Source organism: Apis cerana, linkage group LG4, assembly GCF_029169275.1.
Source record: "Apis cerana isolate GH-2021 linkage group LG4, AcerK_1.0, whole genome shotgun sequence".
In the NCBI taxonomy this organism is placed as follows: domain Eukaryota; kingdom Metazoa; phylum Arthropoda; class Insecta; order Hymenoptera; family Apidae; genus Apis; species Apis cerana.
Window position 1 is genome coordinate 12710252 of NC_083855.1, and position 16205 is coordinate 12726456.

General features: G+C 41.1%; 3 protein-coding genes across 11 annotated transcripts in view; 1 reads left to right on the forward strand and 2 right to left on the reverse strand.

The window, feature by feature from the left end:
* The window catches only part of LOC108000839 (A-kinase anchor protein 200), a 49990-nt gene extending 41435 nt beyond the window's left edge, over nucleotides 1-8555 (forward strand). For all 9 annotated transcript variants that reach the window (XM_062074498.1, XM_062074500.1, XM_062074502.1 and 6 more), the window contains 4 exons: nucleotides 1709-3952; nucleotides 5607-5783; nucleotides 6070-6135; nucleotides 6277-8555. In XM_062074498.1, the coding sequence (XP_061930482.1) occupies nucleotides 1709-3952; nucleotides 5607-5783; nucleotides 6070-6135; nucleotides 6277-6321 (2532 nt within the window). In that variant the 3' untranslated portion in view covers nucleotides 6322-8555. The remainder of the gene's footprint in view (nucleotides 1-1708; nucleotides 3953-5606; nucleotides 5784-6069; nucleotides 6136-6276) is intronic.
* Nucleotides 8551-10021, reverse strand: LOC108000843 (COMM domain-containing protein 8). Its single transcript, XM_017061484.3, has 5 exons — nucleotides 9540-10021; nucleotides 9351-9460; nucleotides 9114-9275; nucleotides 8888-9040; nucleotides 8551-8819 (listed from the first exon to the last, which is right to left on the reverse strand). Exons 2-5 carry the CDS (start codon nucleotides 9414-9416, stop codon nucleotides 8661-8663), a joined length of 540 nt encoding a protein of 179 aa, XP_016916973.1. The 5' UTR covers nucleotides 9417-9460; nucleotides 9540-10021; the 3' UTR covers nucleotides 8551-8660.
* Nucleotides 10022-11624: 1603 nt separating this feature from the next.
* LOC108000800 (uncharacterized protein DDB_G0283697) overlaps nucleotides 11625-16205 on the reverse strand; it is a 46266-nt gene continuing 41685 nt past the window's right edge. Inside the window, exons 4-6 of the mRNA XM_017061405.3 lie at nucleotides 13634-13818; nucleotides 13431-13562; nucleotides 11625-13363 (exon numbers count right to left, since the gene is read on the reverse strand). Coding sequence (XP_016916894.2) covers nucleotides 13222-13363; nucleotides 13431-13562; nucleotides 13634-13818 — 459 coding nt within the window. The 3' untranslated portion in view covers nucleotides 11625-13221. The remainder of the gene's footprint in view (nucleotides 13364-13430; nucleotides 13563-13633; nucleotides 13819-16205) is intronic.

Here is a 16205-nt window from a genome sequence, read left to right on the forward strand (position 1 = left end):
AACGCAACATCTCGATTCGCAGCTTTATTCCCCGATTTACCTTGGCGCGGATATTAAATGCGTCTAACCTCTCCGCCGTTTGGCTTCGTTTTCACGCTGTGACCGATATCGGCGTCTGACACGCTCGGTGAACCGAATAAATAATTCGTAATTCGATCCTAGAAAAGGATCGATAAATAATAACGTTAAAAAAAGAAGAAGGACGGGAAGGAGAGGGAGAAGGGTGGGGGAAAGGAACGCGAATAAGAAATAGGTTTTTCCACGACGCGCATTCAGACCGTGACAATGCGCGATTGGCGACAGAGAAAGATAGATAGATGGATAGAGAGAGAGAGAGAGAGAGAGAGAGAGAGAGAGACGGGGAATGGCCAGTTTGCCCACCATCTTTTTTACGAACGCGTAGATGGAGCTTCGCTCACGCTATTCGAACGCGTTAACGACACGTTTCTTCGTTACACTTTTCTCTCCTTTTTTTACTGTTGGCGAGCTAAAAAGGGAAAGCGCGCATTCGTCCAAAGAGAAGAAATTAATTTTGGCGCTGTTTCATCCTCCAACCATGCACGTACTTCGTACGTATATAATTCGTATATATATATATGCTCGAAGCTTGTTTCTCGATTGTTGAGATATTACACCACACTGCGGATCAGTGACCGTTTCGACCAGATGTAAACATCGGACGTTAACGGTTATGTGAAGTTAGCTTGCGATCGCCAACGAGAATATTTGCGCCTCGCAATTTCTATTCGCAATTCTGATCGAAATTGGTCGGCGGCCAATGATACAAGGTTGGCGCCAAGTTGGAACGTCGTTTTACCCGATTCGTATATCCCGAATCGAAGATATAATCGCGAGTTTATTAGCCCGGTGTTTCTTTCCTAGCGGACAATGGCCCGAGCCACGACACGCGTTTTGGCAATCGGCCAAAAGTTCGCCGTCTTTTTCCTACGCCCCGAGAAGACCCATACCTCCCTCCTCTTCTCCTCTCGACAGTTTGGCCAAATTCGTCCCTCTTTCGTGCTCTCGCTCCTCGTTTCGTTGGAAGAAGAAATCGTTGCGGAACACGCGGGAAAAAGCACTCGGGTGGTTGAAAAGCTGTTGGGTACCACAACCCCTCGAGGGTCCGTGTAATTCTTTAAGCGAAAGAGAGAGAGAGAAAGAGAGAAGTTTACCCCTTACGAAAATACGCACGGGGGGAATAGGCGAGAAGGGGTTTCACTTATCCACCCGATCGATACCCGAGGTCTGGGGACGATAAAGCACACACTCTGCGTTCCGCGCGTCCGGTTTCCATTTCCCGCTTCGGTTTCAACCATTGATTTCGTTTCCACTCGTGTTTCTTCGATTCATTACGACAACATACGAGGATCGCGTATCCTCCCCCCATCCCGTCGACCGGCATCGAAACTCAGCAACGAGTATGGGAAAAATAGCGCGTCGTCGTGTGCGTAACAATCGGAAATATATCGATACCTTTCACATCCCTCCTCCTCCCTAGTCTACGAGTAATATATACATATATATATATATAGATTATCTGTTCGTTGACGAGTACACGCGCACACACGTACACGGCTCGGCGTTAAGTGAGCCGCTTAACACCGAGAGAAGTTAGCGTGGATCGCGAATGGCAAATCGGGGGGAGGTTCAGTGCACTCGCGGCACCGGTTCTCGCCGTATAAACGTGTATCGTACGAAAATGTTGCAGGGTGGCGAGGAGCAGGAGAATGGATCGGGCACGGCGGGCAGCCCCGTGGAGGAGAAATCGGCGGTGAGCAGTCCGACGACGGAGAACGAGGAGGCGCCCGTGGCAGCGGCGGCGGCGGCAGCAGCGTCGTCACCGTCATCGCCGCAACCGCCGTCGAGCGCCGCGGAGACGAAGGAGGAGAGCAGCGGCGCGGCGTCGGCAGCCAGCAGCAGCCCCCTGGAGGAGAAGACGGAGGAGGCCGCCGATCCCTCCGCCCCGACTCCCGCCCCCTTGGAGGAAAAGAAAGAGGAGGTGGAAAAACTCGAGGCCGAGAAAAAAGCAGTCGAGGTCAGTCCAGCCGTCGGTGGTCAGTCCGCACCGGAACCGGTGGTAGAAGTCTCCGTATTCCGAGTCCAGACAGTCGCTACGCCGTCTATCATTGAGAGGAAAACCAGTGAGGATATTCCTTCCCTGCCTCCGTCCAGCCCGCCTCCAACCCCCATAGACTCGTCGCCGTTGCAGCAAGCTCAGCAGGCCGCGGCCACCGCGACCGCCCTGGCGGCGGCTCTCAAACTGCCTGCGGAGGCTGCTCGCTCCTCCCAACATTTCGCCCCCGCTTCACACCACCCGACCGCTTCCCCCCTCGACCCACCTTCCACGGCTGTAGTCCCTGCCGTGCCTAGCCTTCTTCCTCCGCTACCGGTGGTGGTAGACAGAGACCCGCCCGATAATTTCCAACCGCTCGTCGTTAACGGGACCGTCGAGGTCCACCCCCTCCCCGTACCCAAAGCTAGACGTAACAGTCCACCCGCGGAAGAGTGCTCTCACGATAACAATCTTCCTCTGGTCGGCGACGAGAAGGGGCGAATCGCCCAACAGAGTCCGGAGTCCTCCACGACCGCGACGCCGACGACGACGAGGTTGGATCCCGAGGAGATCGGTGGGCGATCGGTGGAGAACAACGCTGTGGTCTCGGAGATAGTCTCGGAAATAGTGGAGGAGAGCGTGGCGAGGCAAGAATCGGTGTCCGAGCCGCTGAGCAGGCGGGAGGAAGAGATACGGGAGTTGATCGAGGAGATGATCGTGCCGGACGAGAGGGCGCGGGAAGAGAAGGAGGACGTGCTCGATCCTGTGCCCACGATCGACGCGATCGTGGAATCCGAGGAGGGGCCGGTGCCCGTCTCCGCCGAGCGGCAGAGCGAGGAGGAGGAGAAGGAGGAGGAGGAGGAGGAGGTGCTGGTGGAGGCGAAGCCGGCTCTCGTCATTCCGGAGGACGAGGAGGAGGTAAACTCGCGCGGGGTGGCGGACGTTTCGAGGGTGGGCCAAGTGATTCCAGACGTGGAAACGGACAAATTGGAAACGGAGACCACGGACATCGCCGTGCCCGTAGAAGAGATCCTCGTCTCCGAAATGGCGGAACACCGGCCCGAGGAAGAGCCCGACCGAGCCTCCGCCCCGACGAGACCGACGGACGAGTGCGGCGAGGCCGAGGCGAGGCACGAGCAGGAATCGTGCATCCTCGCCCCTCCCCCTCCGCAACCCTCCTCTTCTTCCCCCTCTCTGCCCGAATCGTGCCCCGACGACTCCGCCGCCGCCCCACCGTCCCCCCCCCAACTCGTCCGAGCGGAGCCTAGAATTTTGGATTTCGCGGAGGAGCAACAACAACAACGACGACCGAACGAATCCGAGCTGGATGTCATCATCACTCCCCCGACAACGAACGACGAATCGTCGAATCGGCACGCTCGAAACTCCACCTCGAAACTCGAGCGCGTGCCTAGCCTCGCGGACGAGTTCTTCCCTGCCCCGGCCGAGCATACCGCGACCGAACGACAGATAGATTCTTCCGATCGTCCCTTACCGCCGGAACAGCTCTCCCCCTCGCCGACGACCCCCCTGGTCGACCACCACGACGACGACGACGACGACCCCGCGAGAACCTCGACGGAGACCACCGCCCCCCTACCACCACCGTCGACGTTGCCCGCAACTCCCAGCCCCACGTCCAATGCCAGTATCACGTCCGGCCTGATGCCGTTCACGGTAGACTCCTCGCAATCGCTGTTGTACGACGACCAGAGCAATCGAGAGTTCAAGATGGAATCGGTGTCGATAAGCCTCAATTCGTACAATGAGTCCGACATTGAATTAAAGGAGAGGTTAGCCGAGTCTCTGGCGGAGACCGAGAAGCAGGAAGAGAGCTTGGTCTCGTGTCAGTTGTTGAACAACGCCACGTCGTCGACCACTGTCCAGGAGACCCATCAGGTGACTAACATGTAACACAACCTCCTGGCATGAATTCAGGCAGCCAAAAAAAGAAAAGAAAAAAAATAAATAAAAAAGAATCACCTTTTGGTGGCGCCTCGTTCCAAGTATCTCGTCGTATCTGGTCCGCACAAACCAATTCGTCTCTGTGAATATAGTCCTAAAATATCGAATCTCTCTTTCGTGCTATCTAAATCTCTCTCTCTCTCTTTCTCTTCTCTATCTATCCCATCCCTAGATATTCCGTCCAATGGTCTGTCGCTCGATATACGTCTCGTTTCTTCCGATATCCTCGATAATCGACGATGATCTTTCTTCTTCTCTTCTGGCTTCATCACCTTCTCTCTTCTGGCGAAGGATAATCGAACGAGACCGATCCCAGTCTGGCTTTTTATCGAATCCATTTCTCCGTATCCTTCTCTCTCTCTCTCTCTCTATCTCGACGATTACCACCTTAGATTCAAGACTGTCGTTTTCACCTCCCTATTTCCTTCTTCTTCCTTTAGAAGGTTTTAGAGAAAAAAAAAGGGTCTCGTCGAATGCATCCTTCGTTCTGTCGGACGTGATTAACACACCAAACGTTTAACCTCGTTGCTGACGATCCCTATATACGAATATGCCGCTTCCACCCACCGACCAAGATCACCGGAACAACCATATCACCATATATCACCACCTGTGTTGTTTGCCTCTTGGTTTTCTTGACAATTATTAACACGACTTGTTATTCGAATCGAGGCGCTGAAAAGTAGATTGACAAATTGTAGCTCGAGAGCATAGTTGAGAAACGAGCAAGAGTGATTAGAAAAAAGAAAAAAAGAGAAAAAGAACGTTTTCGCTGCACTATTATTATTATTATTACTACTACTATTATTACTGCTACCACTACTACCACCACTAGTCGAGTCCTAGTCGTTTCCGTAGAAAATTTCTTTTTCGCCGGAACGCCGCTCACTAATACAACATATATATATATATATAAAATAAAATAGCCCGCTCGACTTAGACGAATTTCTAGCGTGAATCTCACTGATAGACGAACTAATCGTATATATATATGTATATATACGCCATGATATAATTAGCTAGAGATAGAAGATTCATTTATATACGCCATTATAGAGACATATTAATTAGACATCGATACTATCGTATGCTCTTTACGTGATTGCATCTGTTGTGTCGTAAGCATCTTGTATTGCGCATGCAGAATTTTCTTAATCCGAGGGTTTATCCAATTCAGGGTGTTTTCCAATTCTTTACGCTGTCGAAGAAAAAGCATGAGGAACGATTCTGTCCGATCCAAGTTTGGCGGGCAAAAAAGTTTTAAATTTATAAATTTTGCGAATAAAGTTGCTGTGCTTCTCGTGATCCTCAAAACGTGACAATAACAATAACAATAACAAAAATTGCAAACACGAAACGTTAAATTTCTTTCGCAACTTTATTCCAGATTTTTAACTGGTTCTTTAACATCTCTTGGAAAATGGACACGCGCCCTTTTGGCTCGACAGAATCGATCTTTGCGTCTTTTTTTTTGTCCTCGTAGCATGCTGGGATTTGGACTTGTTGCGGACTTTCCGATTTTTCTCCCTCCCCTCCCCCCCTTGGTTTAATAATCCGATCTAATAAGGAGACACGTGTGCGTTTCCAGAGCACTCCGGAGCAACCAGAGGCCCCAGTAGAAAATAACGTGGCCCACGACGTTAGTACGACAGAAAGTTCAACCGAGCCTGTCAAGGTTACATCTCCAGCCGTCCCGAGCGAAGTAATAACCGCCTCTCCGCCATCTGCCCCAGCCATCACCGAGGATGTTGCCTCGGTAGCCAAGGTACATTCCGTATCCTGATAACGATATAAATACGAGCTCAATCTTGGAATTTCAACGTGACACGTACGTGATGATCGCCTATAGGATTGGTGACGCGTGTAGCGTCATCAATTCCGAGGTCATTGACACTGTTTAATGTCCTAAGAAGAATAATGTGCGAGGGGCCATCTGATCCGTGTATATATATATATCTTCTAATTAATTTCTCTTTCTTTTAAAAATCATCACTTTTTATCGCTTGTTGCCGTTGTTATATGTGAAAAACACCTTGTTTCTTTTGTTAAAGGCTATCGAAGAAATTGACATAAGCGATAAGGCTGTTGCGGCGGCAACCATCGAGTGTAATACGAATGTAAGTTTTTTTTCCTTTTTTCGAAACGTTGTCTCTCTGGCTTGTAGAGAGGGAGAGAGAGAGAGAGAGAGAGAGAAAAAAAGACGCTTGTAAATAACGTACTTATCGAATTCTGTGATTTGTGTTTATTTGTGTTCGCAGGAAATTATCGCGGAAGCACGTTACCAAAACAACATAAACGAATAAACATCGCTAATCGAATTGTATTTTGGGAAGAAGAAAGTTCTTTTCTCTCGTTAAAACCAAAAAAGTATATTATATAGATATGTATATTTGGACCATTCCTGCAACTAAACAGAAAATAACGTTCTTTCGTTACGAGCAAAAAAGGGAAAAAAAAAAGGAAAAAAAAAAGAAAAAAAAAAGAAAAAGAAAATGGAACGATGTGACCGCGACATCGCGAGAGCATATAGACTTATATAGTAGGCCTATTAACGATTATTAGACGGCAGGGCGAAAGAAAATGTTCACGAAATGTGAAAACCCGGAGTCGTGTCATCGAAATGGGGAAAGGGGTTACGAGGACGAGCCAGATAGGGTCGAGGAAAATGTTATACGCTTGATTCTGGAAACACGTAATAATGCCATGTAATCATATGGATGGTATATATATATATCTCGAAGCAGGTGATTTTTTATTACTTTCTTTTTTTATTTTTATTATTACACGAATAAAATATTTTCAACTTTGGGCCTTGTTTATTCGCAATGTAGTAATAATATATATATATATATATACACATACATATATACATATATATATGTATGTATGTATATATACATATATATAAATATGGGCCCTGTTGTGTAAAAATCGGAAAATTGTCACAATTGTTATGCATAAGTCGTATTATGCGATCATCGTGCAGCGAGTAAGTGGTACGAATTCGAATTTAAAAAAGAAAAAAAAGAAAACATATTAGAAAAGAAAAAAAATATATATACGATGAAGGAGAAATCTCTTCGTTTGTCGCATATTCCAGAAATAAAGAAATACTCATCGAGGCACGCCCTCTCGTAACTACACGCGCATTGCTATATCGAGAGAGTATAAAGAACGAGAAAAACTGTAACCGAAAGATCAGAGACTGAGAGAGCAAAGGTGTATACGTGAGAACGTGTGCGTTCGAATGCATGAGAGAGCGTGAGAGTTCGAAAGAAGTATGAGAGAATGAATAATGTGCGTGTCGAAGAAAGAAACAAAGGTGGAAATAGGAAGGATTATAATTGGAATATGTCTCTTTGTCGGAATGTGAACGGGAAAGAAGAAGAGATAGGATCGGGAAAAGGCAGAACGAGAAGTAAAGGAGGAAAAGGGGGGAGGGGGGGAAAAAACTTATTAAAAGATATATCAAAGCGCACGAGTAATGAATAAACTCGTATCGTGATTTCAAGGACGCTCGATTATTTTGCTCGTATTTCTTTCGCGGTCCTTGTTTTTCTTTGTAATTGTACAATCGACAGGTTTTATGTTGTAACGAGGAACTGCACACTTCTACGTATGACTTTGGTACGCGCGAGCACACGACATAGCTACATACATGCAAGGACATTATACGCGAATGCGTACATACGTATCATGCAACACACGAGATAAGGAAAACATACAGTATGTCGAGGCAGTGTAAGTGATATATATAATCTAGATATAGAGAAAGCGTTTGTGTAAATTCAGCGTTTGTCCTTCGAAATGCTACTTCTCCATATGAGAATACTTACGAGGAAGCCTATTCGTAATTTTATAATAATCATTAAAATATCGCCTAATTACAATTACGAAACATGCACAATTACCATTCAAAATGGATTCGTTTCTACGGATCTCCAGGAGTAAATAATTACCTACGAAAGCTTCTTTTTTTATTGAGACCGTAGCGTAGATCGTAAAGATAAACGAAAAGCGTATATATGTAAATGCTCCAAAATCTCTGAATACATGTAAGTGTTGAATGGAGCGAGCGTTCATTGTGCCCGCGACCGGCATTGATTTTTAAACGATATATTATTAATGAGTAAGGGGAAGAAGTAAAATTAAAAGTTGTATAGTAAACCTTTCATTAAATATATTGTCCGTAATCTTTACAACGAAATTCACACGTTTTTTCAAGGCAAGTTTTGGCGACGAGAGCGAACTTTTTATTTAAGAAAAAGGGGGAAAAAAAAAGAAAAAAAAAAAATCTTTAAATCCGACTGATCTGTACACTCGAATTATTAATCGTTAAATCCTGAGGTTCCATCGACGCAAACCTCGTTTATTTATTTTGCGCGTCGGAACAACAAAATTATAAATGAGATTTTTGAGTCGATGGTGCTTCAGACACAGACCAACAGTCTTCAGTATCTTCGATGAGCAGTTATAATAGTAATTAAACTATTCTACATTTATCTATAACCTATAATAAACTGTGAAACAAGTGTAACATCGTGTGTTTTTATTCCATCTCGAAAAATTTACAATCAAACTTGCATCAATTGTAAAAAAAATCTTAATTATATCATTATTTATGTATTATTTATTATTCACCTTATTGAACGATACTTTCCATAGTATTTATAAACGTATCCAATTCGTCCTTATTTAATTCCATATCTAAAATACGTTTCGAATTTTTACTTTCAACCATGAGATCTAATTGAAGAAGAGGTTCTCTCAAAGAAGCTAATTTACTGGAACCCATTACGAGCTAAAAAAAAAATAACATTTAACAACGACATTTTTTATACATATTTTCATACGAGTTTCTTACTTTACCTTTAATTTCCAATCAAAGTCGATTACAGTCTCGTATTTTTCTTTGGAACATTCTTTCAACAGAGCATCCGTTAATTGTTCTCTTCTCAATTTTAAACACAATAATATATTTTGTTGTACATGTTCCGGTAATTCATGATACTCTTGCGGCATCTAAAAATATACGATGTATAAAAATGTATAAAATTTTCTATAGAAAGTTTTTTTTTTATAAGGAACTATTAACCTTTTCCTCTGTTATGTACAATGATGCTGGGTTTCTTAAAAGGTTCGATATTAACTTATATGTCTCTTCGTATTCTTCTTTACTCCAATCCATTCTATTTACAAATTTATGATAGGTTGGACCTGGTCTACCACATATTTCATCCACGCAAGCATGCAATAACTATATAATGAAAACAAATAAATTCTTATTATATTAACTATATTGTTATATATTATTATTATTATATACACTTACTTCTTTTAAAACGGGTATTTTATCTTCACCAAAAAGATTAAGATACAAAGTTTGAGTAGTTTCCATTATTACGATCTTTTAAAAACTTTGTATAATTTGAATTACAAATACTGAAATTCAGTAAAATTAATAAAAAAAATAGATAAACAAATTTCTATATAAAATATTATTAATGAATATTGATTGTACCTTTATTTTATATAACAATAATCGTACATCGTAGTTTCATTTATATACATTACATATTGTATATTATTAATAGAATACAATATTACTTAAGAAAAAAAATGAATTGATTTGTCGCGTATCAATGAATATTGCCACATTTTATCATTATTTTATTCAATTTGATAATTTAATGCTTCAAAACGTATATATAACACATAAGTTCATCGTCACTTGTCATTGATAACCTTCATTTTATAACAATAAAGTTATATACGACCAGAAAAGGTACAGGATACTAAGTAAACTTTTAACTTTCAATTTTAAAATTTAAAACCTTAAAAATATTTCGAAACTAATATCACAGATACAAAATAGACTTAACATCAATATTTTCTTTCTCACCGGCTTACGATTGTCAATAAGATATCGAAACCATTTTACAGAAAGTATAGACAAGAAGCGCAAATAATAGAAAAAAGGATAGAGATATAGTAAAAATTAGAGAATCAACGCCATCTGTAGAATGATACGAACAAAATGCATTAAGAAAGGATAGCGAATAGAAGGAGAAAGATAAAGATAACATAAGAATTAATCATTAGCGCTATCTATGAAATTCTTTTAAAAAGATGTCTGGTATTCTGATAATCAATTCTTGCTTTGTCTAATTTCACGTTATATTTCTCTTAGTATCGATTCAGTATAGAAAATTGTTGTTTTACGCTATTTACGAATAAATAAATCACATGTTTTTTTATACAAGTAAGAATTTATTTTTTATTATAATTAAACTAATTAGTCCCTTGATTTTTTTATATTTTTTTATATTTTTATCTTCGATATGTTTAGTACTTTTATATTATATGATTTAGTACCTTTATTCAGTTATTTAATATTTTAATTTTGTTTCATAATCCTAATATTCACTTTTTCAAATTATTATTTGATTGCCAAAATAACATCGAAAAAATATTACAATTTATAACCAATGACTTTCCTTTATATCTTATAAGCATATTATAAGTAATATTTTATTTTTTTTATATATTATTATTTTTTTTATATTTTTTATATTTTTACGAAAATAAATATATTTACAATAGGATTTAATTATCTTTTTATTAATATTAAAATGAATATAATTAATTGTTAATGATAGTTAATTTATTAAAATTAGTTTATTATAAAATTAAATTATTTTGAAGATTCAATTTTTCGTTTTTAAAGTTTCTAAATTTTTTTCCTAATCTGTCTATATTATTTGTATTATATCTATTTTTATTATCTTAATCTATATTATTTTTAAAAAATAAATATAATTTTTATTATATAGTCTTTCAAAAATCTGAAAATCTGCGTTCATAAACTCGATATATATTTCATGCTCCTTTCCCTCACAATTTGTAATTCGATATTCAACATGAAGTGTGATTAGTATGGATAATTATCATATTCAGACATGTCATTTTTTTTTAAGATTTATTACGAAGTATTCAGTTCTATAATTATTCTTCATCGTTCATACATTAATATGCGATTAATACATATTTTTTATTTTAATTGAAAGCTCTTTAATAAAATTATTACTTTTCTTTATTTATTTATTTGATGATTACAAATAATTACGAAAAACTTAGTATATTATATCTTTCTAAGATGAAATTCGTGCATGATAATAAATTTATTTTAGCTGAATCGATTATTTCTATTTATTTTAAAAATTTATTTGAAAATTTTGATTCTTTTTTAAACTTTCATTTTAAAAAAAAAATCAATCGAGAATTCTTCAAAAAACATAAATAATTAATGTACATACTACTTAAATTATAGCGTATTAGATTATAAAATACTTTTAAGTCGATATGTTAGAACATGCGACGCAAAATTCCGTAAGATGTCACATCTATACTATTTTTCATTTATGGTTTAATTTAAAGAATACATCTATCGTTTTTGAATCATCTAGTAAATTATAAAAAGCATCGCTTCCTAACATAACTACTAGATGGCCATAGTGATCCGATGATGCTTAACTGGTTTTCCTTCTATAAAAAATTAGTGTTTGTGCGTTAAGTGTTCTCGAATAAAATAAAATTCCACAAAAAATTTATTTAAAGTTATAATTTTATTGAAATTATATATATTCATGAATCTTTTTATACAACGTTATTGATTTATTGACTACGTCTATATTTATATATGTATACATATATGTATATTGGCTAGAATTGGTAGCGAGTAATAACAACAGCAAGCTGAATGTTAAACGGCGTTCTGTACATTTTCACGATTGATAGTAGAAAATTAGGCAGAAAAAAATGAAAGAACGCCTTTGATTTATCACGTACATTGGATCATAGATCAAAATTAAAAAAAAAAATTGTTGATTGCGCGGAAAATGACACGATTGAACGTCATCCGTACGAATTCGTATTTGTTTTATATTTCGTATAATATGAAAATGAACGTGCATAAAAGTAATCGAAAATGAAAAATCAATACAGGTAAAATCTTAAAACGTAAATCTATACACGATGTATACACAATTGTACACGATGTTTCGATTGGCTCGTAAATGCTGGGCAAGCTGTCAAATCGGTTTCACGATTAAGTTGGCTATTAGATACGTAAGTACATAAGTACATACTACGATAATAAAGCGTAGAAAACACGATTAGGAGAATACGATACGAAACACTCACGATTCGAAGGATGCATCGGACAACTCGTACTTTTACTTCCTTACTTTTCTTTTCTCTTCTTTCTCTTCTCGTATACTTAAATATTCCCATCTCGTATACTCGCAAGATCCATCATCTGTACAGATAGGCGATGATCCTACGGTGGGTTCATCGGAAAAAAAAGTTATTTATATCTCTCGCCTGTATGTGTTCGTATCGTTCGTTTTTCGCTTCTTTCGATTTGTTCTTCGATGAACACAAATATCTCTTGCACATTTACGCGTGAACATAAAATCGTAGGAGAATATCGAGAGATTTACGTTAAGTTTGCGCGCAATTACTTCTCGCGTTTACTATATTTCCTCGCTTTGGTATACGACCGTCGGTGTCCTTCGCACGGGCGATTGACTGTATAAGTTCATCGAACTCTCGAGGGGAATCGTCTGGCGTAGAATGGAGACAGGATCTCGGACTAGGCTCGTCGTCCTATGACAATAGAGTCTATTATTATATCAAGAGTAATTCCATCTCTCTCTCAGATCTGTAACAAGTTTTCAGCGGTAGCCGAGCTAATCACGATTATTCACGATTTACAAGATCGAAAGATTCGACACGTTTGAATCCGTCGAGTCGGAATCGAAACGACGAAATTTCACCGATCGAAGTATCAAAGGAAGACAGAATTAACACGAAGGGATGCGATAACCTCGAATCACTCGACGAACCTTCGCGAACCTTTCGTCGAGCCGTTTTGATCAAAATACCTCTTTTCGATTTACGACAACGATAGTAGTAGAAAAATATAATAGCGGTAAGGTCCGGGATGGAAATACATGTAAACTGATTCGAAGAGTATTATTACATATACATATGTATATATCGAGTCTTCCGCAAAAGGCACTCGGAAAGGAAAATGGCACCGTTGATTATTCGTCGCGCTCTCGCACTTTTCACGTTCTTCCTCTTCCTCCATAGTTTCTTCTTCCCACTGGCACGATTATTCTCGTTCCTCCCACCTCCCTCTAGCTCCTGTACCGGTGATGGTTCGTGTAGTGATTAACGATCGTGTCGAATTTGTCCTTTTTCCGGGGACACTTGCCTTGTCGCCTCATGTATTCGCCAAATTCACAGCTAGGCATCGCGCACTCTTCGTTTTGTATGCACCTGTAAATAAACGCAGGGGATTCGAACGAGCATCGTGGTCGTGACGAATCGGAAAAGTATTACTCACAGTCTATCGGCGAGAGAGAAGTAACCTTTCCCTCGTCTGATCTTGATGCAGTTTTGACGGTTCTCGTAGCAGTTGCATTGGCACACGCCATCCACGGTGATCCTCGGTGTGAATTCCGAGGGACACCGGCACCTGATCAATTCGGAATTGGAGGTTAATTTTTCTTTCTTTTCTTAGCCTCGAAAAATAAATGACGAACTCACGGTTTTCTCGGCTGTGCCCTTCTCATGTTTTGAGGTTGCGAGGAGGACGGATGGTGTCTGTAGACTCTGTGCTCCAGCGATTTCTCGTTGCTCGCGTCGTACTCGGTTCTCTCTCGGCACTCGCATTCCGTGTGATTGTAGAAAGACAGTTTCTCCACCACGCTACCGCCACCCACGTTCGTGGTCTGCAAGAACAACCGAGGATCCCTCCTTGTCATATTATTCGGAAAGCCGCAAATTTAATTATCGAGCTTTTCAATCTTATCGGTCGGACGATTGAGGTTATGTCGTCGATTCGAACTTATCCACCGTCGATCCACATCGAAACGGGGGAATCGGGACACGAATACGAACGAAATACGAGATAGATAGAAGAAGTCGAAAGACATTGTTTTGAAAGTGGACTCGTTGGAAAAGTTGGTTTGGTTTGGTGTTTAACGTTAATTGCTACCGCTATCGACGCGCTCGGAATTAGCCAGTAGCGGATAATTCTAATCTGTCTTGCATTTCAATTGCTCTCTTTCTCTCTCTCATCATCGGGTATCGGGAATGTGGAGTAGAAAGCTCGTAAATCTAATGGAAGCGGAGGGAGGGGGAGGGAGAAGAGGAACGAAATGGCCGATCTCCCGTGGGAATACAGATTAGTCTGGCTGCGTTTTTTTTTCCCCCTTTTTTTTCTCGAAAACAGCAACTGGTTCGAGATCGAGGCTCGGTTTAATCCGAGCGACAAGTAGGATCGAGGAGGAGTCTGATAGGTCGTGCGCGTAATTGAGTCGCAGTTTAACTGGGTCGAGCATCTATGGATCGTGGCAAGGATCAAGATACGACAATAGGCTAGCGGAACGAAACGTCGCGATCACTTTGTCCGAGGGTAACTCGATCTCTTCTTCTCGATTTTTTCTTCATCCGATTTGATGGACCGTGTGACAATCATTTGTTTCAAAGGTTTTTTTTCGCTTATTATAACGCGATAATTATTATAATCGTGACTCTCAGCCTTCGATTTCTTTGTGTATCCTTGTTACGTGGGCAAAGATATACGGTCGACACGATTGGTAACGCGAATTTATAATCGTGTACAGAAGAAGAAGAAGAAGAAGAAGGGGATTCAACGTGTTCTAGGTTAATAAATACTGGTTGCTTTAATCGAGACGCAAAAGTGAAGGGGGATCGGTGATTAGCGCAAGAGAGCGAAGGAAGGTTGACTTTTTTTTTTTCCTTTTTTTACGATGAAATTTCATGGAACGTTAGTTAATGTTATTCATCGGCGGTTGCGCACGGCTCGAAGACAGATAGTTGGAGGGATAAACGAGGAACGAGCGAAAGAGGAGGAGAAGGAAGAATAGGAAAATCGATGGTCGTGGGTGAATAAAGAATCGTGGAGGACAAATCGATCCGAAGAGTAAAGACGGTCTCTTCTCGATCCTTGCCGGATCTTCGTAATACGTTTGCGCCGAGATTGAGGTTCGCGATCGTTCTTGACGAATAGCCTGACCGTGGTAATAAATTTCATTCCCCAGTGGCGTACTCCGGTGAATTCGCTTCGGTGAAACCTAACGGTCGAATTTAATCGAGACGATCCAACGATTATCGTTGACGATTTCTCATCGGCAACAAGACTTTCGATATTCGATCGACTTCACGTCGAACAAAATTCCTTTCCCTTTTATTTCATGCAGCAATTTGCAGGGGACGAATAGAATCCGTTGAATCGAGGAAGTACGCGGACTCGCCGCTGCCGCCACTGTCGCGCTCTGCCGTTTAATCCTCTCGCTAAAGTATTTATATAATGGCCACTACGCGCTATCTTCTCGCGACGAGTTTTCCGTTCCGAATTTTTCCGCATTTTTTCCGCGCGATAAAAATCCCAGTTGAAAAATTATGCGATCGAGTATTTCCAGTTGCGGTGCATTAGCTTGTTTGCCTTCGCGAAGGAAAGGAGATTTCAAACTTACGGTGAATGCCGCTTATAACGCGTAACGTATAACCAAGTATAATTCGAATATACAATTTCACCGATCCTTTTTCACGCGAGAAAATTGGGGAAACGATGGAAACGATGCAACGAATCGAATTCTCGTTTTTCATAGGTAGGATCACGAGCAGCAGCTGACCGGCCGGTTCTCATTAACATTCCCCGGTATCTCGCTCGGGGCATCTACTCGTGAATGAAACAGACGGGGAAGCGAGCACGAAATCACGAGGATCCCGGGATCGGTGAACCGTGCGTCTTCTCTATCGTTATTTCGTGCTCCGTTTCCCGCAATTTTCGGGACGGCGCGTCGTGACTCGAATAAGACATAGAGCCTCGCGACTTCCATTACGTTTCGGTTGTGTATAATATATACGAGATGGCGGTTAAATCGCCTTCCCGATTCCAACCAACATTTGACCACCATCGGCGAACTAGGGAGAGAGAGAGAGATAGAGAGAGAGAGAAATTTTTCTCGTCTCGCGGGTGGTCGATCGATTTGCCGTTATTACTCCAAGAAGCGACGTATCTCTCTCCTTTCCTCACCGGAGAGAGATAAGTGCATACTCGGCCGGCCCATTCAAACCCTACTACTCTCAG

Excerpts from the sequence above, each read along its gene's own strand:
- LOC108000843 (XM_017061484.3), bottom strand. The coding sequence starts at position 9,416 with ATGGAAACTACTCAAACTTTGTATCTTAATCTTTTTGGTGAAGATAAA. Across the intron at positions 9,276-9,350 it reads AAATACCCGTTTTAAAAGAA|TTATTGCATGCTTGCGTGGA; the intron begins GTAAGTGTATAT and ends TTCATTATATAG. Across the intron at positions 8,820-8,887 it reads ACTTTGATTGGAAATTAAAG|CTCGTAATGGGTTCCAGTAA; the intron begins GTAAAGTAAGAA and ends TTTTTTTTTTAG.